Raw genomic sequence first — 23,499 nt, 5'->3', positions numbered from 1 at the left:
AAACCCGGGCATGATCAACCATTAGAACACCAGAACTCTGGGGCATCTCACACACAGAGGGTTGGGGACCCTGCGTGCCTGGGGCCATTGTCAAGGGGAGATGGTCTTTGGCACCACCAGAGTCTGCCACAGCCGGGCTGTCCCTATAGCAGCTGCTTACAGCACTCTCCCCCTTCTTCTACCATGTTGAACTTATTCTGGGCGTGCTGACTTGTAGTTCAGGGACTGGCAGGAAACTCGCATTCAACACTTCCCTCTCAAGGGGAATTTCCCCTTTAAAACTCTTTGGCCTCTGTTCCTAAGGGTCATTTGGGGAGAACAAAGTATTCTCTTCTTCCAAGTTAGAGGAACGGAAATAGGTAATACCAGCTTTGATCCTCTGTCTAAAAATCCACTTGCCCACAGAGAATCATGAACCCTGTCTGCGATACAGTATAAAAGTCTAGCCATTAACTGTTATCTGCAATCTAGACAATCCTGTAGGAACCTGCTATAACACCGATCTCACAAACAGGTCGTTTCCTGAGCTATGCAATATAACAAAGTCCTGGGCAATCCTCCAGGTACTGAAATATCTTCTGCGCCACTTGTCACCATGCCTGAAATTCAAACATGAAGGATGTTTGGCTTGTGATGACTTTTCATTCTTCAAGAGTCACATTCTTCAAGTGCCCCTTGGAAAGTCAATATCCTACTTTCATTATTGCCTAAGCCTCATGCAGGACGTCTATATAATGTTATATGTATTACTATGTATATGAACAAAATATTAAACTAGAGATGAGTGGACGGCAAAGACCGGCAAGGAAGTCTCCAAATCAAGTTTCATCATCTTCACAGCTCTCATTGGAATTTGTGTCACTGTTAAGAAAACATTTCCTCATTCTCCCCACCTCTTATGTTGGCACATAAAGTCCTTTGGGAACTATTGGGAGACAGCACTTATCCTTCCACCCCCCACCCCACCCCGCCGCTTCCAGGCATGCACCCCCTTGTGACCCTCTCCATGGGAGAAGCAGTGGTCTCTCAAACTGCTGAGATCGATGCAGTCTGTCATCCACTGGCCTCTGTCCTTTCCTTGTGAAGGTGGTAACAACCCCATTTGTCTTCTCATGTGGACTCTTACCGCTTCCATGTGGTCCTTCCCCTTCCCATTCCTGTGTACCATGTGGCGGGCCCACCTGGATAAGTCACCTGGCTAGACCAGGAAGCTCTCTGTCTCGACTCTTCAGACTTGATCTGTGGCGGTAGGAATTCACCCCACAACAGGGCTAAGGAAGGGTCTATAAAGCAGAACCAACACCCCACCACTACCACTGGCAGTTCTGGATGTCTCCACTCAAAGGCAACTCACTATGAAGAAGCCAAATGGCAACGACTTGTGCTCCAAATCACATTCTCCGATTCAGCATTCCTGATATATTTGGTACCTTCCTGATTCTTTTTTGTTGTTGTTAATTTCTCTGTTTATTACTAATAAGGAGGGGAAAAGGTGTGATTAATTATCGTTAGTGTGGCTATCACTCCAAGAGGGAAATACTCACATTTTGTTTCATAGAAAGAAACCAGCTCAAAAATGCCAATCCATTAAGACGTCATTTGAAGCATATTTTTCACATTCCCACATTAGCAAGCTACACAATTCAATTCATGATGGCTTGATAGAAGATTACAACTTGCTTCCAACAAGCAAAGATTTTCTTGAGAAAGTTTTCATTCCCAAACTCCTCTACCTTGGTTATTTCAAGCCCTAGCTTGTTGGTTTCAGACTCACCAGCTCACACTCACACTCCTGAATCCTATCCTGCCCTAAGCCGGCTGAGCTGTCCTAGAAAATTCCCCATGCCTAGAATCTCTCCTACCTGCCCCCACTCCCACCAGCGATGATATACTTACTGATAATTTGATGATCTTGTCAAATAGATGAACTTGGGGCCCAGTGAAGTCGAAGACAAAGTGCTGTAAAACATAAAGTTCATTCTGACTGTGAACTGATTGTGGCATGGTCCTCAAGGGCAAGAATATTTATGTCATCAATCGACTGGCCATCCCTTATTGAAGGTCATTAAAGTCGTTTTAAGTTTTTTGTGTTTTTCAAATACAAAAAATAAAAAAGAACGTTACCAACAGCATCTCTGCACAGGACCCATGTGAGTTTTCCTCCAAAATAGACATGAGAAGTGGAATTGTTGGGTCATGGTTTCTGTGCATGTAAATTTTTAGTAGATAACATGAGATTTCTTTCCAAGCGAGCTAAGCATTTTCCATATGCACAGGATGGAGGAATGACAGCGTATGAAAAATAGTCATTTCTCCACACCCTTGCCCATCCTTGATACCGTCAAATCTTTTTTATTTTATTTTATTTTATTTTATTTTATTTTATTTTATTTTATTTTATTTTATTTTATTTTATTTTATTTATTTTATTTTATTTTGCCTATATACAATGATGGGTGAAAATAGTATCTCCGTGTGGTTTTAATTTGTAGTGAGCTGATGTAAACTGGATTTTCTCAGGAGTTTTCAGTTTCAAACACCCCTGTGAAATTGCTGACATGCACCAGTAAGAGAATGAAAAGGAATGACGGACAAGGGAGATTTCTGACTTTAAGAAAGTGATTGCATTTTAGAGTTGAAGAAGTTTATCTAGACTGGTCTTCCTATTCTACAGCTAAGAAGACTGAAGACCAAAGAATTTAAGAGACATGGCTAGAGTCATAGCTAGTTATTGCGGGGCCTGGGACCAAAGCTGGGTTCTCCTGAAGATATTGCTCAAGGGGCTCAGGTACTAGATGTTTCAACATGTGAACTTCATCAAGTACCTCCCACATGTGAGCTTGTACATATGATCCTATGATGCAGAAAACTGGAGTGGTGTTTTGCTGTGGGTTGTGTGTTTTGGGGACTTTTCGGGATTGGGGGAGATGGAACTAGGAAGTTGTTTTGTGCATCATTTATTTTGTTTTTGGGCTGCAGGATGGAGCTGCACATGGCAGCAGTAGCAAAAGGTGAAGTGACTGCTGTGAGCCTGTTTTTTAATGGGCAAAACAGAAAAACCAAAATGTGGCAACTGAAAGACGTCAGCATATATTAAGACCTTCAGAATGGCAGTCCTTAGGTAGCAATGAAACATTAGAGGATATCCAGCGTATTCTGTTTAAGAAAACAGGAAAACGTGTAACATTTCAGGAAGTTTTTCACATATATGTTCAAACTTTTTAAGAGTTTGGTGCACAGAATTTCTTTTATGTGTGAAATTCACTTACATGAAAATGTTCACTCTCTGATATATGAGATGCCATGGGTTCCTCTGGACCAATAAATTAGTTTTAATGTTTATTGCCTTCTGCTGCGTTTCATATTTCAGACTCAATTGCCTGACACAGGTTCCCTAGACCTCTGAGCGCACACACATTTTTCTAGCTGGGAAATATTCCCAAGTCCCTACTAACTAGCTCCTGCAATATTTGATGAACTTTGGACTTGAAAATTAAAGTCAAAAGCTGTAACAAAGGTTTTTAATTCAATTGTAACAAAGGTTTTTACTTCAATTTGTGTTACTGATTACAGCTGGGTAGAATTTAATGTCATTTAGTTCCAGGATTGTTATGCATAAAGCAAATACTAATTATACTAAATTTGTAGAGCTTTGCATTAAAGCATTTTCATGCACATTATTTCATATCACATCCATGCCAAAAGGTGTTATGGAGGTGGGGAGCGGAACAGGAAGGAAACAACTGCCACTTTAACTCATGGTAAAAGGCTCAAAGGCAAGAGTGATAAAGAAGAAAGGAGTTAACGGCTGAAATGGGATTTGGGTATTTTCTACTGGTTTCATTATCCATGCTCTCCCTGCCTTCCTTTTCAATTACCACTCTCATTAGGAAAATAATTAAGAGTTTACTGCATTTTTTTGATAACTCCTGGTGGAAGTATGTAAGAGAGAACAAGCACTCTTGTATACCGTTAGAGTATAAATTGTTACGTCTTTGGAGGGCAGTTGGGTGATATCAAATTTTTAAATGCATATACTCTTTGCTCTAGTTATGTCACATAAATATTATTTAAGAAGCAGCCAAAGACTGGAAATAATTTTAATATCCATCAATGAGAAATTGATTGGTTTAGTAAATTACAGTGTGTCGCTGCAATGGGAAATGCTACAGCAACGAGCGAAAATGAGATTGAACTGTGTGTCCTGATATAGACTAATCTCCTAGACACATTGGTTTGTGAAAAGAGCAAGGTCCAGGACAGTGTGTATAGATGCTACCATTTGGTTGCAATGTTTATTTGTAGTCTTGTACGTGCCTGGAATATCTCTGGAAGGATTTAAAAACAGTTGGTGAGAATGGCTGCCCCTAGGGAGGGGAACTAAGAGATTAGGGATCAAAGATCAGTGGGGCACATATTTTTCACCACGTATCATTTTATACTCTTTGCATCTTTTACCATTGTTTTACTGTGTAATCTTTTTATTTTAAAAAGAGAATTTGGTGTGTTTAATATTTAGAAGCTTCGTGTCTCTCTTGAATGTTTTCCTTTACAATTTTTACGCTGCTTTAAAAAGCGCGATTTTTTTCACTTCCCAACGCAGCATGCCTGTTCCAAAAGTATTAATTAATTCCATTCGCAATATTTCTACCATGAGGAAGAATGTATATCTTCTCACTAACCAAGATGCAACACATTTTTTGACTATCAACCCAGAGCTTATCATGGCTGAAGATGAGCTTATAAGAAACAAGAAAACGGGTCTTACTAAAAACACAGGAATGTATTTAAAATTAGGAGGACTTCCTTACCTCTCCTTTCCACTATCTTTTTGTTAACATGTATAGGGCTGTTTGTAAGGAGGCTCAGAGAGATGAGTGATGGGAAGCACTCTTTTAAGATGAGTGAAGGGCACCAGTGTTCTATTCGGCTGAAGAATACAACAGAGCGGCAGTGAAGAGACAGTTGGTGGAGAGAATGGCGGTGACTTCCATGACTTACTTCATTGTAAAATGGGCTGTTGGTTCCCTCCTTCACTGTGCTTTGCCTCTTCTCATCCCCGACTTCAATGATCACCATCGGATCGATGTTCTCCCCCACCAGCTGGCGGGCCTCGGTGATGGTTATGGCAATCTAAAACACAAAGCGGGGCAGACACATTCTGGTCCTGGCCGTTCCTCCACACAAGCAGTGGGGGAGGCTGGGTAGGAAGAGTCCATCACTTACTTGATAATTTTGGGATCTGACCTCCCCGTCATGGATCTTCGTCAACAGTTTCGATCTATGAAAAGAAAGTTTAATGCATTTATTTCCTCAAGTAAGAACGTACATTAGATCCAGAAGCCATGGTAATATTTTCCCAGGTATTTCTAAGTGCTTTTATTTCTATCCTATTGTATAGTCTCTTTATATCTCTGGGGGAGGTAAGTATAAATGGACCAGGGACTTAAGCTCTCTACGACTCAGTTTCCCCATCCTAAAAACGGAGCTAATAACAGCACTTCCCACATGAGGTGATTGCTACAATTCAATAATATAATGCATGTAAAGGTTTGACCCAGGGCCTGACGAGGATAAATTTGTACTCTTCTTGTGAGTGTGATGACCAGTGTTATTTAGGTTTTATAGAATGAGAAACTGAGATTCTTCAGCAAGTCAGTGGCAGAACTGAGCATGAATAGGACTTCCCTTGCCTCCAGTCTGACCCTTCCCACAGGACCACTTTGCCATTTTTGGGAGCTATAACTATTCTGAGTGTTGTGATTGCTTCTGAGAGAATTGGTAAAAGAGAACATTAGGAACAACCAAGATGCCATTTCAGCGAGCTTTCACATTCCAGAAGATTTCATTCATCTGGACAGTCATAAATAATTGAAAACAGATGTGCAACATCTGGAATTTAGAGACTGGATAATAGTAGAAAGAGTCGAAAAATCCTTATAACCATAGAAGCAGCAACGGGTAGGAAATGAGCTGCGCTTGAGTTCCTACTGAGTTTTATTCTCTTGCCTTCTTATAATACCATCTTTCCTCTGGCTTCATTCCATTTCTGCTGACAATAATTGAATCCAGTAGAGAACAGAGGAAACTAGCAGAAATATCAAGGCTTTGGAGTTGGACTGATGGGAATTAGAAAATTTGTTCTCCCCAATTTTGTGATGCTAGCCTTAATTTCCTCACCTGAAAGTGGAGGACCTGATACCATATGGAGGAGAGCCCAGTGGTACCAGCTGAAGCAATCCTAGACTATTGCACCCCCAGCTAACCCTCAGACTAAAATCAGCAGAACTGCCAAATGACCACAGACACATGAGTGTTGTATCTGGGACTATTTGGAATCAATAAAAGTACCCAGCTAACCTATAGACTCATGAGCAATAATGAATATTATATTAAGCCACGAAATTTTGGGGGGTTATTTGTTACACGTCAATAGCTAACTGATACCACAAATCGCATGCAGAAGACCAGTTTGTTCTGACTTTTTGTTGAGTAGTATAAGAATCACCTTTTCATTTGGGACAAATACAAAGCTAAGACATCTAGCACTTTGATGAATTAAAGAGTAGGTAAGGGACAGCTCTTGAATCTCTCTCCTGTTGCTGCTGTCATTCCTGAACTATGAGGGACATGAGCACCTTAACTCAGGGTACTTAAGGCTAAAAGCTGGTAGAGCCAGGACCCTGGCCTGCTGAAGGCTGACCAGTTTCAAGAGTCCAGCACTGCCGTAGAGAAAGCTGGACATGAGGACACAGCACTCAGTCTTCCTGCCTTAGACCTGTGCTTCTTCGTAGATGTGACTGGGTGCTATTCTCTGTTCTCCCAGAGCCTGTGGGGGTACCTGGCACGAGAGGTGCTCAGCAAATGTGTGCTCACTGTCTGCATCTGCATTGTACCTTCTCTTTGGAGGAGCTGAGGGGACAGGAGTGGTAGAAGCATCATCATAAATCAACTCTCCTCCTGGTCCTTCCTGGTGAGAAGTCCCCTCCTGTGGTGCTTCTGCGTCACCTTGACCATCTAGAGAAGATATAAAAAAAGAAAACCCTGTTCAATAGGACACACAGTAGCAATCTGAGCCCCGAGTCTGTATCCAGCACTATGCCAGGGGTACCAGGAGACCATAAGACAGTCTTTGCCAGTGTCAAATTTAACATGTGATTGGCAGAAAAACCAGACACATATCTTACTTTTTAAAAATAGGCATATTCTGTTTCCAAAGAAGAGTATATTGATGTGCATATATTGTGGAAAGAAAACTTGTTTGTGAATTTAACGGCATGATTTCAAGTCATAACCTTGCCACAATGGGACTTTAGACAAGTAATTTATTCCTCCTGAACCTCATTAGCAACATTGAAAGTCCATAAGAATCAGCTGGGAAGCTGTTAAAATGGATTCCGATTTAATAGTTCTGGGTTTCTAAGAGCAAGTTCACAGGTAAGGCCATTCCTGTGTCTGAGGGCCAATTTCAAGTAGCCTGGTGAGGCAGGTTAAATAATGTTCCCCGAAGATATAGGGTCTTAGTCACTGGAACCTGTAAATGTGACCTTATTTGGAAAAAGGTCTTTGCAGATGTGATAAAATTAAGCTTTTGAGGTGAGGAGATTATCCTGGATTGTAAAGTGGGGTCCTAACTGCAGTCACCTTTTCCCTCAGAAGGGTGAGAAAGAGGGAGGAAAGAAGAATACAACATGACCGTGAGGCAGAGATTGGACAGATGCTGTCACAAACCAAGGAATGCTGCAGCCACCAGAGGCTAGGAGAAGCAAGAAACAGATTCCCCTGAAAGACTGGGGCCCTGCCGATATCTTGATATCGGCTCAGGGATACTGATGGTGGACGTCTGGGCTCTATTATTGTGAGAGAATAAATGCAGGTTGTTTTAAGCACCCAGTCTGTGGTACTTCCGTGTTTCCCCGAAAATAAGACCTAGCCGGACAATCAACTCTAATGCGTCTTTCGGAGCAAAAATTAATATAAGACCCACTCTTTTTTTACTTTTATATAAGACTGGGTATAATATAATATAATATAATGTAATATAATACCAGGTATAACATTAATATAATATAATATAATATCATAAATACCAGGTCTTACATTAATTTTTGTTCCAAAAGACGCATTAGAGCTGATTGTCCAGCTAGGTCTTATTTTCGGGAAAACACGATTGTTACAGCAGCCATAGGAAACTGATACACAATTATTTAGAAAATTTCCATGAATAGCTACCAAACATATTCCTTTCACCTCCTCTTTCCCCACTGGAAGAATTTTGATTTAATCTATCTGGAATGTTGCCTGATGTAAAGATTTTTTAAATTCCCCAGGTGATTCTGTTATGTAGCAAATCCTGAGAACCACTTCTCAACCAGCTTTTTGGTAAAACCTAAAGAATGAATGGAACACTCTCCTATACAAATAGACTACATGGTGTCGTTCAAAGACCTGAATCCAAAAAGTTTGGGTTCGAATCCCAGCTCTGCCACTTTCTTACTCTAAGATTGGGGGCAAGTTACTTAGCTTCTTTCAGCCCTGGTTACGTCATCTAGAAAGCAAGGCAAAGCTAGTGTTATCTACCCCATAGGGCTCATAGGAAAAGCAAACAAAACATGGATAGCCCCTAGCACAGTGCCTGCCTGGTACACGGTGGGTGCTCAGTTGTGTGGATTCCAAGTTGGGTGACTTCGGCAAGTTACTCAGAATAACTTGGCATTTTTTTCCCCTTGCTTATCAAATGAAAGAACTGGACAAAAAAAAAAAAAGGTTTTAAAGCTTTCAAAAGCAACATAACCCTTTCATAAATGTAATGTTACGCTAAGTTTATATAACACAAGTCCATTTATACCACGCTATTCTACATGCCACGGGGTAGAATTCCAGGCAGGGCACCTCCCATAGGGCATGGGCACCACCCTCTTCAGGCAACCCTGAAGCCATTTCTCAGAACTCCAGGCTCCAGGGGACCCAACTGGTAAACTTGTCAACTTAATAATCTCTAACCACCTTCTAGCTTTAATGTATTTTTGTTCTCTGATTTTAATCAGCAACCAAGCAAAACATGGCCGAGTCAGAAGACAGATGGCATAATGCATCCCATAGTGTCACAGGAGCTGGTGGACACAGGCCTTGGTAGGTGTTCGGTAGTTAGAGAAAGGATGACTGAATGCATGCAGTCACCTTTGACTCTTCTCTCACTCTGGAAACAAAAACAAAGACAGCCTGCCGAGACAGCAGGAGGAATACCAGTACCCGATTGCGCTCCTTGAAGCACCCGGATAAAATTAAGCCTTTCCCCTACTTGACTAAAAAACCTCAAGGATGAGGACCAAATGGTATAGATTCAAGTTGCCAGTGAACATTCTTAGGTACCTTCCATATGCCAGAAACTGCTAGGTTAGACGCCGAGGATGGAAGGAGTAAGTAACAAACGTGGGCCTCTCCCTCTCCAGGGTGAGTCAGGCCCGGAAGTAAAAAGGCAGTCAACTAAAGCTTCTTCTATAGTTTTCTTTCATTTATTCATTCATTCATCATTCATCATTCATCATTACATTCTCCAGGGTGAGTCAGGCCCGGAGGTAAAAAGGCAGTCAACTAAAGCTTCTTTTATAGTTTTCTTTCATTCATTCATCATTCATTCATTCATTCATTCATACATTCATTCATTCATTCATTCATTGAGTTCTGTCCATTCCATTCACCATAGAGCATCCAGAGTGACCTCCTAAAAAACTCACATCCTCTTGCTTCTCTTTTTAAAACCCCTTCTTGGCTTTCCACCATCCTTAGTCCACTTATGACTTTGATGTCCTGCTTTACCTGGCTTCTGTCTCCTCCTCCTGGCTCACCTGTCCCTTTGTCCCTGCTGCCGCTGTTTTTTTGTCATACAGGCCTATTTCAGTTTCTTCTACCCTAACAGCCTCTCTCCTGCTTGGAATCTGTCTTCACATCCTTCTGCCTCAGCTGCTCTCCCTGCCCACCTCCTGGTGGGCTCCTTCATTTCCTTGAAGTTCTAGCTTAAGTGGTACCTCCCCAGAGAACCCCTCTCTGACCGCTGAAACAGATTCCCCAGTAGTCTCCCTTTCCGCATGCTATTTTCGTTATGCCACTTTTCTCAACTTGTAATGCAGTTACCTCATCAGGGCGCCAACAGATAACAGATGGACCATCCAGAACAGGACCATTTTCTTTTTTTTACAAAGCCGTGGGTTTAGGAAAACCACAAAGGATTGTGCAGCTGTCTGGGGCTCACAGCAGCCAATCTGTTAGTATTTGGAGGCCCCCAAAATGAGGAGAAAGAGCCGTTACCAGAGCCTAGAAGAAATCAGGTCCCTACAAGGAGTAGCAGCCATCCTTCAGTAGAAGGACACATCAAACCACAGATCCAGACCTCACTCTCCTCCTTCTCTCAGACCTCCTGCTGGGGCACCCCATTGGGGAAGGGACCTGGGTCATGCATCCATAGTCAGCCTCCTGGCACAGAGAACAGATGGAGAAGGGTACAGAATAGGTCTGGAGGGGCAAACAGAAGAGTTCTGCACAGAGCTGCCCCGTTTTAGACTATCCAGTGTTCACAATTACACATCCAGAACCTAGCACAGCACCCAACACTCAGCAGACATTTTTATTACTATTTGTTGAGTAGGTAAATGAATGGATAATCACGGGAGGTATCCAATAACTGTTTGTTGGGTAAATTAATGGAAGAGTTAAGATAACTGGAGTTTTAGAAAATTAAGGCATAACCAGTATGCCTCAAAATATACACTGACTTTGAGAATCTTGACACATTTCACCCAGAAAAGTCCTAACTTTCAAGAAAGACCAACCATCTACTCAGTCCTATGGACTTTGTTTTGTCAGCCCCTGGCCAGCAGGATGGGCGCTATTTACTTTCTAGGAGGGGCCTGATTCCCTCCGCCCTGTTTGCTTTGTGGGTTGAAGACTAATTAGAAGGAGCCTCAGGAGCCAGCCCCTCTGAAATGCCTGTGGTTGGCTGCCCTGCACCTCTGCCAGCTTGTTCTTTCCTCCCCTGTGCTGTGAGTACAAGCTCCTAAATGGAGGCCGACCCATGCAGTAGCAAAGCCCAGGCTCTGGTGTGAGACGGACTGAGGATCAGGAGCCAGCTTCTCCACTTACAAGCTGTGTGACAGTGGGCAAGCCACTCACCCTCTCTGAACCTCTGTTATAAGACAGGGACAAAGGAATCTGCATTTTAGAGTAACAAATGATGTCTGTCAAGTAGAAAGCAGCCGGGGCTTAGAAAATGTGTCATAGATATTATTATTTTTCATAAGGTCCTTGAAGGAAAGGACTGTGCCTTATTCAAGCATGTGTCCCCAGTGTCATAATTTCGAGGACATCAGGAAAGACCCCAAGCCTTTTCCACACACTCCGATACCTTCAATTTGACTAAATAGACAAGTACTTCTATTTAGCTTTAAGCCTTGTCCCCATTTAAAATGTAATGTCTCTCCCATTGCATCCCAGATCACTCTGAATCAACACTTTTATTGTCAACACTTTAATATGACTGGGTTTCCACAGTTTTCTACTGTAAGATTAGGTTTTACCTGAGGGCAAGGAGTGGAGTTAAGTGGGGCATACAGGACGCCTGCAGGGGACAGCAGTGAAAGGCGAAGGAGCCCCACACCAGGAGAGAGGAGGGGTAAAAATAAATCAGCTACACTCCACCATTTGGAGTTAGAAATGTCCAGAAAGCTAGCCTAGAACTGGCTGTTGTCAGGGCCACCCAGCAGAAGTCTCTGGGGGACCATGCCAGACCCGTCCATGGGAAGCAGCTGACTCCATTTGATTCAACACACGTAAATGTCTACTGGATGCCAGCCTGGCCTCTGAGGGCACAGTTCACACTGACACTCGGGCTTTGTTCTTTTGGTAAAGGAAGTCGCCCATTCAGAGGGCAGAAAGTCAGACAGCCTGGATTTACCTCCCAACGTGTTTGCTTCCGGGCTCTGTGCCTGCCACGGAGGTCAGGCTTCAAGGGTCTGAGCAGCCACACGGGCTCCTGTGATGAAAAGGACCTTGGCGCATGTGGCTTAATGTTCTGTTATCACCATATAGAAAGTCTTTACAATTTCTTAACAATGGCTTTGCATTTTCATTTTTTACTGGGCCCTGCAAATTCGGGCATCTGGTCTTTCCCTCTGCATCTCTGTAACCTCATTTATAAAAGTAGGACAACACCTTCTGGGAAGACGATGGAGGGGTTAAATGGGACAATATATGCAAAGCCTCCCCCATAGCAGCTGCTATGCTCACTATTTTCAAAGTCTCACTTGATCCTGCCAATGGCCATGACAGGTCAGCCCTGCAACCCATGTCATGTCCATTTGAACAAAGGGAGAAATTGGGATTCGGAGTCGCTGAGTGACTTATTTTGGGCCACAGACAAATTAGAACAGACATGGGAACCCGAGTCCAGTCTCTGCTTCTTCCCCATCCACAGCCCAGCTGGTGTCCACGTGCCTCTGTTTGCTCCAATGACTAGATGGACCGTCACTCTGGGCAGGTGGCCTTGGGCCACACCTGTAATCAGCAGGGTCTGGAAGACCCAGCAGGCAACACGTTTCCCACTCACCCCTGTGGAGAGTGAACCCCGTTCTCAGCCAAGGAGGGGTCCACTCTGTGAGGCGAACTGAGCCCAGAGCCCCATGGTAGCAGTCAGCTCCTCCCCCACCCAAAAGCCTCACCTTCGGCAGCTTTGTTGGCTAGGATTAACCCCTTCTCTGCTTTCTTCTTCTTCTTCTTCAGCTTCAGCCCAAACATCCCCTTTCTGAAAAAAAGAAAACATTAAACAACACAGTAATAGTAATTTTGAGTCCTTCAGACATGTTAGGAAAACACACACACACACACACACACACACACACACACACAGAGTTCTGGAAACCAACCAGCCTCCTCATCCACTTAGGATGGGAATCAAAAGACAAGTGTCAGTCAGGATGACCCAACGAGTGATCCAGACAGTGCTCCTTAGGCAGAAAGCATGAAAACCCCACCTGAACAAAAATCGTGTGGGGAAAAAAAGAAATCATGAGGTCCACCTGCAATTGCACTTACATGAGGCATAATCCTAATACCAACAGCACTAGCTGGCATGTCTCTAATTCTCCTTACTTACCTGTGCCAGGCATGCAAAACAAATGACATCATTCAATCATGATGTCAATGTAGCAACCCTCTCCTATCCATCTTACAGATGAGTGGCCAAGGCCCAGAGAGGGTAGGTAATGTTTCTAAGGTCACACATCTCCTAAGTGTCCCAGCTACCAGGAACCCAGGTCTGTGTGATGGCAGAGCCCAGGCTCTAACCACGTCTTGGCCTTGAGCCGGCTGGTTCCCCTGGGCAGCGTGAACACCTACCCAGAAACAGGCTGTCGGACCATTTCTAAGGTCCAGAAGCCCTGGGATTTACTGAGGTCACACCACAAGGGCACAGCTAAGCTGATACGTGGTATGTGACCCGAATGTCAGCTACTGTTATAATTGTTATTATTGGCCGTGAGCGGGAAGCCATCTGGGGGCCTCCTTCTCTTCCCAGGAAAAGGCCCTAGTCTGCTGTCTCTAACAGACAACAGGAGTATCCCGACACTTTACCACCGTCCCGAGAGAATCCCCTTCTGGCGTTAAAGGACTGAAGAGCAGCTGGCTCTGTGTGGAAAAATGGAAGCCCACAGGGTGGAGGAGAGTCCTGGCCTTCAGGCTGGAAGTCTGGTGGGGCAGCCGGTGGAGGAAACGGGAGGAGGAACAAGAAAAGACTGGAAGAGGAGGGAAGAGAGTAACAAAGACTCAAACCCTCTCGATGAGTGTTTGCAGTTCCACAGCAATGCAACAAAAGTGGTAGGGCCATGAAGGAGTTCCATTTTGCTCACATAGTTATGACTTATGTGGGGTGGAGTGCACTGGCTAAAATCAGGGACTCCACACTTGCCTGGATTCTAAACTGCCAACCTGGCAGAGGTCACTTAACCTTTCTACACTTCAGGGTCTTCATGGGTAAAATGAGATAACAAATATAAAGCATTTAGCATGGTCCCTGGAACATACTGGTTGCTCAATAAACGTTCGTTTTTCTTATTATTCTAGGGGATTGGATCAGACCAATGAGCAGAAATGACTAGGAGACACATTTCCACTCATTCATTCATCTGTTTATTCTGTTTATGTCCTGCTTTGAGCCAGATGAACAATTAAGAACCCCTCTATATTAATGCTGACTGAACCGTGGAATGGACTGCACTAAGCAGGGGTGAGTTCCCTGTCCCTAGAGAAATACAAGGAAAAGGTCTGAGGACCACTGATCTAGGCTGCTATAGAGAGGACAAACATCAGAAAGGGCGGGGGAGCAACCTGAGGGGCCCTTTGAGACCCTGAGATACAGTAGAAGGGAAAAAAATGGGTTCTTGAACCACCCAGATATGGATGGATTGGCCAAGTCACCATACCTCTCTGAGCCTCAGTTTCCCTATGAGTACAAGGGAAGTAATAATAAAGTGATTGCTTTATAGGACTGTTGTCAGAATAAAATGAGGCGAAGTAAGCAAAGTGCCCAGGACAGTGCCTAGTATATAAAAAGTGCTACAAAAGGAAAAAAAAATACCCTCTTCAGAGGTAGCATAGTTTCCTCTTTGATTTGGCATCATCCTGTGATAAGAACATCATTCCAAGTCTCCCAGGAATCTCAGGAAAACATGCACAAGGGAGATTGCCTTTGTCTGAAATGTCTTAAAGGAAACTTCCAGTATAAGTTCTTGCTATCCTGCATTCAACGGGGAGTTACCGAGCAGAGGGCCCAAGACCAGTACTGTCCAAACTCTGAATTGCCACGGGGACGCCAACGCCTCACTGCTGTGCTCATTTCAGAGGCAGAATCTGACGTTCCCGGGAACCTGACCAGTGGGCTCTGCAGGCTACTTGAAAAGACTGAGTGTCTTCCTTCTGCAGATAGGAAGTCGCTGCTATTAAATGACAGTATCTACCAGATGGAGACATGAGGTTCCTTTAGGAACAGACTCCTCACCAGTGGCCTAAGCATTCCGAATCTCCCACTAGGCAGCTGGGGACTGAGGCACTGAGGGCACAGGGGCATGCCCGACGTGGCTGCCGTGACAGGAGAGGAGGGAGAGATGTCCCACCTCTTACAGATGGGCACCCCTGGCCCTCCGAAACCAAGAGCTCGTGGCCCTGCCGTCCCCTAGAGGCAACTAAAAAAATGTAAACGAGTCTGATGCCTGGAGTCACTTTCAGAGGGTTTTCATTGCTTTGGAGAAGAACCAAGTGCTGAGAAAGCCTGCTGCAGACACAGCTCAGATCCCCCGCAGAGGAACTGCCCGAAGGATTTACAACCAGTTCAGCTCTCTGGGGTGGGTTGATGTTTGTTTCACAAACACACAAGGTTGTTTGCCCGAAACCCTGAGTCAGTCATCAAGGGCACTCCCAGCCTGACTCTGAGCATGAAAAGCCTTCCTGATGAAAATTGATTTCTCCTCCTCAGCCCCATGACGTCTGCAGTAGAGAGGATACACAACTCACCAGCCAGAACCATCATGCCACTGAGAGGGTGGGCAGTAGAGAGTAAATGGGTGACACGAGACTCAGCTCAGGGGCCAGTTTAAATCAACTCGTTAGCGCTAGCATTTGGGGCTGGATGCTTAACCCAGATGAGGATGTTTCAGTCACATGGGACACAAGGACACTTCTTCAACCTAATTCACAGGTGACGTTCAAATAGGAAACAATGCTTGTAAATTGCGAAACATGCTACAAATAATTGCAACGTTGGTGACAAGGGAACATCCTGCAATATTTCCCTGAGTTAGCTTAAAATTTTTACACATGTATTGACATTCGCTATGTGCCAGCAACACCATTTTACACACATTGTCTCGTAGGATTCCATAAAATACCACCAGGTACATGCTTTCATGATCCATTTTTACAAACGAGAGGTTGTCAGGCCGATAAATTGGGATCAGCCAGTAAATCAGGAAGACTTACCTGGTAAGTCTCCAGGGCAATTGTCATCACACCCCTCTCTCCATTTGCCCAGGATTCCAGCATAGGAATCCTCCCACTCCATGAAATGGATGGGGTTGTCAGATTTAGAATCTACTACTGAATCTCCTCCCAGGGCCACCCCAAGATAAGGTGAGAAACACAGAAACCCCCATACCAACCTGGTCTCCTCAGGGTGAAGCTACCATGACTCCGATATCTGTATCCAAACAACAAGAGTATTAAACAGTGCATGTGTCAGACTTGCTGCAGCATATCTGTCTGTGGTGGCCTCAGTCCCCGTGGAACCCCAGGGTCCGCACCACCGCGGACGCAGCTGCCTGGCACTGGAGTTTGGGTTTCATCTATATACTTTCTAATTGTGTCACTGGGGCTGGCATGGACTCTCTGAGCTTCTGGTTCCTCTTCTGTGGAAATTGGCAATAAAGTTAACTCTGCTTTTCACCCCAGCGTGCTATAGGAGGTCAGACAATTAAGTTCGCAAACTCATCCTAGAAAAAGTGCTACATACCTCATTGCTGAATATCACTATGGTCACCTTTGAAGGACTCCCCTTGGGAAGCTATGCACTGATGCCAGTGCCTAGTCCACCCTTCAAGCAATTTTGGAACTCTTTCTGGAACGACCATGAGAGCTGCTATTGTATTACCCTTGATGTCCTGAATATCATCAAAATATCTTTCTTTCAATATTTTCTTTATCTTCGGGTAAAGAAAGAAGTCATTGGGGGCCAGATCAGGTGAGCAGGAAGGGTGTTCCAATACAGTTATTTGTTTACTGGCTAAAAACTCCCTCACAGACAGCGCCGTGTGAGCTGGCACATTGTCGTGATGCAGAGCCATGAATGTTGGTGAAAAGTTCAGGTAATCTAACTTTTTCACAAAGCTTTTTCAGCACTTCCAAATAGTAAACTTGGTTAAGTGTTTGTCCAGTTGGTACAAATTCATAATGAATAATCCCTCTGATATCAAAAAGCTTAGCAACGCCATTGCAACAAGTTCACAGTCTTAATTGTCAGACCTCGTATACACGACCTCATTGAGCCCTCATGCTGAACTGGTAGGAGCCCTGCAAAAAAGCTCATATAATGTCATGTCCACGGCTCAGTGAGCCAGGATTAGGAAATGGCTCTCAGTCGGGGTGTCCATGTGCCACCAGATTCCCCTGCTGAAAACACCTTTTCTACCTTCAGTGTAGATTAGAAGTCGCTCAGGCCAGGCAGCCAAACACTAAGTTAATTGTGTTCAAGGGCCTGACCAGTCCGGGCCCCCACTGCTCTCCTCCCCACCTAAGAAGGCACAGGATATAGGTTACCTGTGCACCTCTCCCTCCAAACCCAGAGTCTTAACACCCAGTACCTTTTCAAATTTGGCTGATATGTGAATTTCTTTATGTGAAAACTCCTATGAACTAAAAAGATAAATTGTATATATATTAATAAAATCTCTTATCCAAAAATAAATTTGCATATAATCAGGTCTATTTTAAAAACTAGCAAAACCAAGTTTTATCACCATTCTGGGGTTATCTAAAGAGCCTTGGATAAATTCCCAGTTGCCTTCTGGGAAATACCTTTTTGGGAATATCCCATCTGTGTACTCATCTTCTTTATAAGACTGGGATAAATTCATAAAAGCAAACCACCCAAACATAGAAACGGCTATAACTTGGGTTTTGCTGGAAGATTGTTCAATATAAATCTATGTGACATCCTACCTTGTCAAGACTCTGAAACCCTTTTTCCTCTCTCCCCACGATCACAACTTACCTGTTCAATATCCTATTTCTTTAGGGCAATGATGCTCAACTTTGGCTGCACAGTAGACTCATATGGGGAGCTTTCTAAAACCATCCCCCAGGCTACGATCAGATCCCATCTCAAGAATCTGATTTCATTGGTCAGCAGTGGGGCCAAGGACCAGTAGTTTTCAAAGTTACCGAAGTAATTCTAATGTACAGCAGGATTGCAGACACTGGTGGTTAAGTAATTACTGCCAACGAGCTGTCTTCTCAAAGAGAAGGTTTTATTTTTTTAAAGAAAGTTCTAAAGATAAGTTTTTAACCAAAAGGAACAATGAAACAGGAAATTCAGAATACTTGGTGGACATATTTCAGTAAGCTGAATGAATTTTATCGTCCAATCCCAACTCCTTTCCACCCCAGCTCCTCTTCCATTCAATCCCTATCCTGGCAAAGAGCCCACAGAATTAGTTGACTTATGCATAGGATCAGCCAAATCTTGGCTGAACGCAGTCCAAAGCGTCCCAAGCAATGGCCTGAGTAGAAGGGGCACTGACTCCCAATCTCATGGGGATCCAGTTCGCACTTGCCCCCTGTGATTTGGAATCTCTTACCTCATTGAGGTCAGTGGATGTTTCTCTATTAGGTTCCTCATTTTCTACATTCCAGCCCCACTGGCCATCATAATGAGATTCAGATGTCACCAACTCAACAGACTGTCATTGAGAACCTGGATATTTCACCTGAGAGAGTCAGCTGAGTCTAGGAAATGGACCTCCCAGGCTGCTAAAGAATCCGTGCTCCTGTAGTTTCTCTGAATCAAGCGTGTCTCAGGGACAATTCAGAGCCACATCGTGTGGAGCCAGCCCAGGTTAAGCCAGCCTCTCACAGCCCTTCCGAGATCCTTGCCAAATGTTCAAGGGCAAGAGAGTAGGAGGGTGCTGCTCTAGGACTGCCCCGGGGAAATGGAGACATTCTACTCCCATGGATCTCGCCCACCCTGCAGCACCCCGACAGTGCCCACCACTGATGCCATCTTCCAAGGGTTGAGAAAGCCTTTTTCAACCTCTGGCCACTGGCCTCCATCCTCTCTTGTTCCTCCTCCTCTGTAGCTAAGATCAGCACATGACTAGGTTGGTTAGAGTACAAGGAAAATAGAGAAACAAATATTGGCAGGTGGTGCCAATGACTCAGGACCATTAGGAATGCTGGATCCTCCCCAAACCCAAAGAAAATGTTCATTTTTCCTATTCCACCCTCTTTATATCCAAGCTGATTAGAACCCTGATCTCTGTTCTCCTAACGACAAAAAAATCAACCTCTCAGCCAAAAATAGACTATAGGCAGATTCCCAGCATTGAAACAAGCAGCTCTCTCTCCCTGTATCCCAGCATAAGCAAGCCTTCAAACTCCCACCCTTTTAGGTATTCTGCTTTTCTTTACCCCTCAAACCTTTCTCTTCCCACATAGTCATTGATTATCTTTCGGCACAATGATAAGAGTGTGGCATTCATTGGTTGACATTCCTCTTGAGCAGGATTAACGCCATCTTCCCTTGTTTGGGCCGACTTTTCCATAGAACATTTATATTCTACTTTCTGCTCCTACTGCCAAATGGAAGTAAGTTACTGAGGCAGGGCTTCTCCGCCATGCAACTGGGTGGGTGAGTCCATCTGCTCCACAGTGAAGTATTTAAAAACAAACCTGGACTCCAATCTAGCTTTGCCAGCAATAAAGGGGATGTTTTGATCTCTATTTGATGCCTAGGTCTATTTCTCAATGAGTTTTGAACATAAGGGAGAAAGAGAAGGGTATGATTATAGCCTCAAGGATACCGATACAATGACATACAACAGATTTTGTTACAAGCGAGAATCATTAAATTCTATCACGGGAAAAGAGAAGGTCTATGAAATTCCTTCTAAACCTCATGTTTTGGTGTCATGGACATTGAACAGCTCCTGTATTCAATTAAGTAACTATCTTTGCTATAGGATTCTCAGAGCCTTTAATACGTTGATGTTCATTGTGATTCTCTAAGAGGGTAATGCAGTGTTCAGATTTTCCCAAATGAATTGGACCACACCTTATCACAAAACATCAAGTAACATCTAAAAGAACACTTTTGGGGACACCGAGAGAAAGAGAACCCCGGCAACTTTTCATGTCCTTTTCTTTTTTAAAACTTTTATGAGGTGAGCTGTGATCAAGTAAGAACCACTCAGGATACAGAGGACCTAGGACATGACTCCCATGCTTTCCAGCTCTGTATCCACACTGCTCCTGTCCTACGTCATACCTAACTGGTCTTTCTGCTTCCATCCTCTCTCCTTCCATCTTTGCAAACTAGAAGAGCAGGGAACTTCCTTAATATGATAAAGAATATCTATGAAAATCCTAGAGTTACTATCATAGCAATAGTAAATATTGAAAGACTGCCCTTTAAGATTAAAAAAAAAAAAAGAGACAAAAATGTTCACTATCACCTCTTCTATTCAACACTGTACGAGTTCAATAAAGTTTGACAACCTGAATTAATAAGTGAATGTAGCAGGACATCTAGAAACAAGGTCAATATACAAAAATCAATTGTACCTTTCTGTACCAAACACAAAGAATTATAAACTGAAATTATAAATAAAAGCTATTATAATTATAATAGCATCAAAAATTCAAAAACTAAGGAATCAATCTAAGAAGTATGAGCGAGACCTCTACATTGGAAATTACAAAATAAAATAAATGGAGTGATATTCCACAATTGTGAATGGGAAAATGTAATATTGGGAAGAAGTCGAACTTCCCCAACTTGATTTAGAGATTATTATTTGTTATATCCACTTTGTGAAAAATTTTCAAGTCATACATTTATGATTTGCTTGTAGTTTTCTGTGTATATGTCATGATTCAACAAAATGTTTAATTTTTTAAAAGTATAGATTTTGGGATCCAAAGTCCTGGCTTTGAGTATCAGCTCAGCTACCTGCTAATTACATAACCTTGAGCAAATCCTTAACTTTTCTGTGCCTCAGTTTCTTCATCTGTAAAAGGAAGGATAAGTTATGCCTCTATTAGAGGGCTGTTGTGAAGATCAAATGAGAAAAAAGATGCAACATTCTGTTTGAAAACACTAAAGTGCTATATCTTCTTGCACGTGTCAATTAAATGAAAAATCAGGATCGACATTCCACGAACGCCCCTTAGGGCTCTCCACAATACAGCCTCAGCTCACCAGTCAAGCACTTGACACCCCCAAACTCTGTACTCCAGCCCAATGGACAGCTCCTCCTGAATTCGTCTCCCATGAACCCTTTCTCACTCCAGGCTCTCCACTAAAGGTGACTTCTCCCATCTCCATCTGTCAACACCCAAATCTATCTTCTAGGTCCCGTTCAACTACGTCCTTTTATGTGATGGTTTCTCCAGTTTTGCAAGGAGGAACATTCTTCTGGATTCCATCAGCACTCTGTTCTTACCTCTATTATAGCATTTATCACATGAATCAGAACAGTTACATTTAAAAGATCATTCTCCTTTATTAGATACTGAGCCTTTGATGGCAGCAATGATGCCTATTTACATCTACACCTTCAGCATCTAGCATAACGCCTGGTACGTAGCAGCACTCAGTGACTATTGGACACGTGAGCAGATAGATGGACAGGTAGAGCATGCATATATTAAGCTCCACAAGAATTCACTGGAAGTTCTTGGGCTCTCTTCAAAAATGCATCATAGCAGAGAAACAACAGTTTAGGCAATTTCAAGACTGAGAGCATAATTAGAGAGAGAATAAAATGTCAGTTGCCAAGCCTTGCCCTAATACTTGCCTTAGAGAGGCGGAGAGAGAGGAAATTATTCTCTGAGGCCTGATAAACCATTTGGATTCTATCGAATGGTGCTTCATCTCTGGCTGTCACCCAGCCTTGGTCTCCATCCATTTCTTAAAATCACTCCCTTTTCTAATGCATCCTTTTTTTTTTTCCTCATCATGTCTAAATAGCTTTTATTGTTTGGTTTTTTTCCTCTACCACCTGTCCCTTAGGTGGCAATTCAACAAAAGGATATGGAGCCTACTTTTGTCCCCAGCACTGTGCTAGGCCTGGTAAACAGAAATAAATCCAACCGTGTCCTTAGTCTTAGAGACACTTACAATGTGGGTGTACTGTGATACGCACAAATGAGCAATGCTTCCAAGGGTTAGTACCAAGGGCTCTTCGAAGAGAATGGAGGAAAGAATAACTGACACGGGCCAAGAAGAATCAAGGAAGGCCTCCAGAGGAGGTGACACTCTAATTTGGTCTTAAAAGAGGAATAAGATCCTGGGCGGTGGAGAAGAGATAAGTGGAAAGGATGAATGTGTATTCAGTAACTACTATGAGTCAGATTTCTTTACATGTGACAGTTCATTGAATGACCACCACAAACTTGAGAAGAGATGATATTAGTCTCAGTTTAAAGAGGAGAAACTGACTTGGAGAGATTAGGCAGTGGTATGGACTACATGTCTGGGTCCCCCCGACATCTACATGTTGAAGTCCTAATTACAGGTGTGATGGTATTTGACTCTGGGAGGTAACTGGGTTTGGATGAGGTCATGGAGGTGGAGCCCTCAGGATGAGATTGGTGCCTTGATAAGGGAAATAAAGGACTGGTTCGCTCGCTCTCTCTCTGCCATGTGCTCTCAGACACTCATCAGACAGTGTTCTCATCAGACACGGGATCTGGCAGTACCCTGGAATTTCCAGCTTCCAGAACTGTGAGAAATAAATGTTTATTGTCTAAGCCACCTAGCCTATGGTATTTTTATCACAGCAGCCCAAGTTGACTAAGACAGATCACTTGGGGGTATAGACAGAGTTCAGACTGGATAAGCAGACAAGGGGAATAGTATGTACACAGATACTCATGGAACCTCCCTCTGAATACCTAGAGGTATTAAGGGTCTTTCCAAGAATGAAAAATCCCAACAAACCTCCTATCAAGAGATACAAAATCAGATCTGAGAAAATAACCCCTCGGGCTACAGTAGTTACCCTACTGCCTTATTCTAAGGAGTGGTTTTTGTTTTGTTTTTTCCCCATATCTGTCAGGTTTCTCTGAGGTTCCAAAACAGGGCAGAATGATGAAAAATCTATATACTCTGCCTAATCTTCTGGAAATTCATAACATCTCAGAGCTATAAAGTTTCTTAAAAATCAACCATCACTCCGTCTGATGTATGAATTCCTTTACACCTATCTCCATTAACTTCAACCTACTATATCACTTGAATATCTCTGGGGATGAGGAATTCACCAGTTTCCTAACTACCCAACTATTTCAGTCACTATTTTTTTCAAAGTATATAGAGGTTCAGGTGTAACTTTGGTTGGGTGTTTGACACACAACCAAAAGAAAACTTGAATGCTTCAATAGCTACCTGAAGTTGCAAGAGGATAGAGGATGTGCTTTCAGCAAAATGCTGACAGTGGGAAGTAGAGGGACACGAAGCCTTGGAGCAACAGTGGGTGACAGGCTTGGCAGGGGCGTGGTGAAACTCGGGGTTGGCAGCATTCCAAATGGCACCTGGCTCTTTTCTGCAAGGTGTCTGCCTTGTGGCACCATGCTGAGACAGGAGGTCCACATGGGACTTCACCATTCTGTTCTCTCCACAGGCGGTGGAAAACACTCTTCTACTGCCCAACCCCAGAGATGGCATTTAAAAATATCCCTCTC

General features: G+C 43.4%; 1 protein-coding gene across 1 annotated transcript in view; it reads right to left on the bottom strand.

Annotated features, from left to right (window-relative positions):
* Positions 1 to 23,499, bottom strand: part of FER1L6 (fer-1 like family member 6) — a 138,208-nt gene that overhangs the window by 93,012 nt on the left and 21,697 nt on the right. Inside the window, exons 2-6 of the mRNA XM_033126834.1 lie at positions 12,714 to 12,796; positions 6,897 to 7,017; positions 5,227 to 5,281; positions 5,002 to 5,133; positions 1,897 to 1,959 (exon numbers count right to left, since the gene is read on the bottom strand). Of these exons, the coding sequence (XP_032982725.1) occupies positions 1,897 to 1,959; positions 5,002 to 5,133; positions 5,227 to 5,281; positions 6,897 to 7,017; positions 12,714 to 12,796 (454 nt within the window). The remainder of the gene's footprint in view (positions 1 to 1,896; positions 1,960 to 5,001; positions 5,134 to 5,226; positions 5,282 to 6,896; positions 7,018 to 12,713; positions 12,797 to 23,499) is intronic.

Source organism: Rhinolophus ferrumequinum, chromosome 14, assembly GCF_004115265.2.
Source record: "Rhinolophus ferrumequinum isolate MPI-CBG mRhiFer1 chromosome 14, mRhiFer1_v1.p, whole genome shotgun sequence".
Taxonomy (NCBI): Eukaryota; Metazoa; Chordata; class Mammalia; order Chiroptera; family Rhinolophidae; genus Rhinolophus; species Rhinolophus ferrumequinum.
Note: the sequence above shows the minus strand (reverse complement) of the source record. Positions and strands in the feature narration are given on the sequence as shown.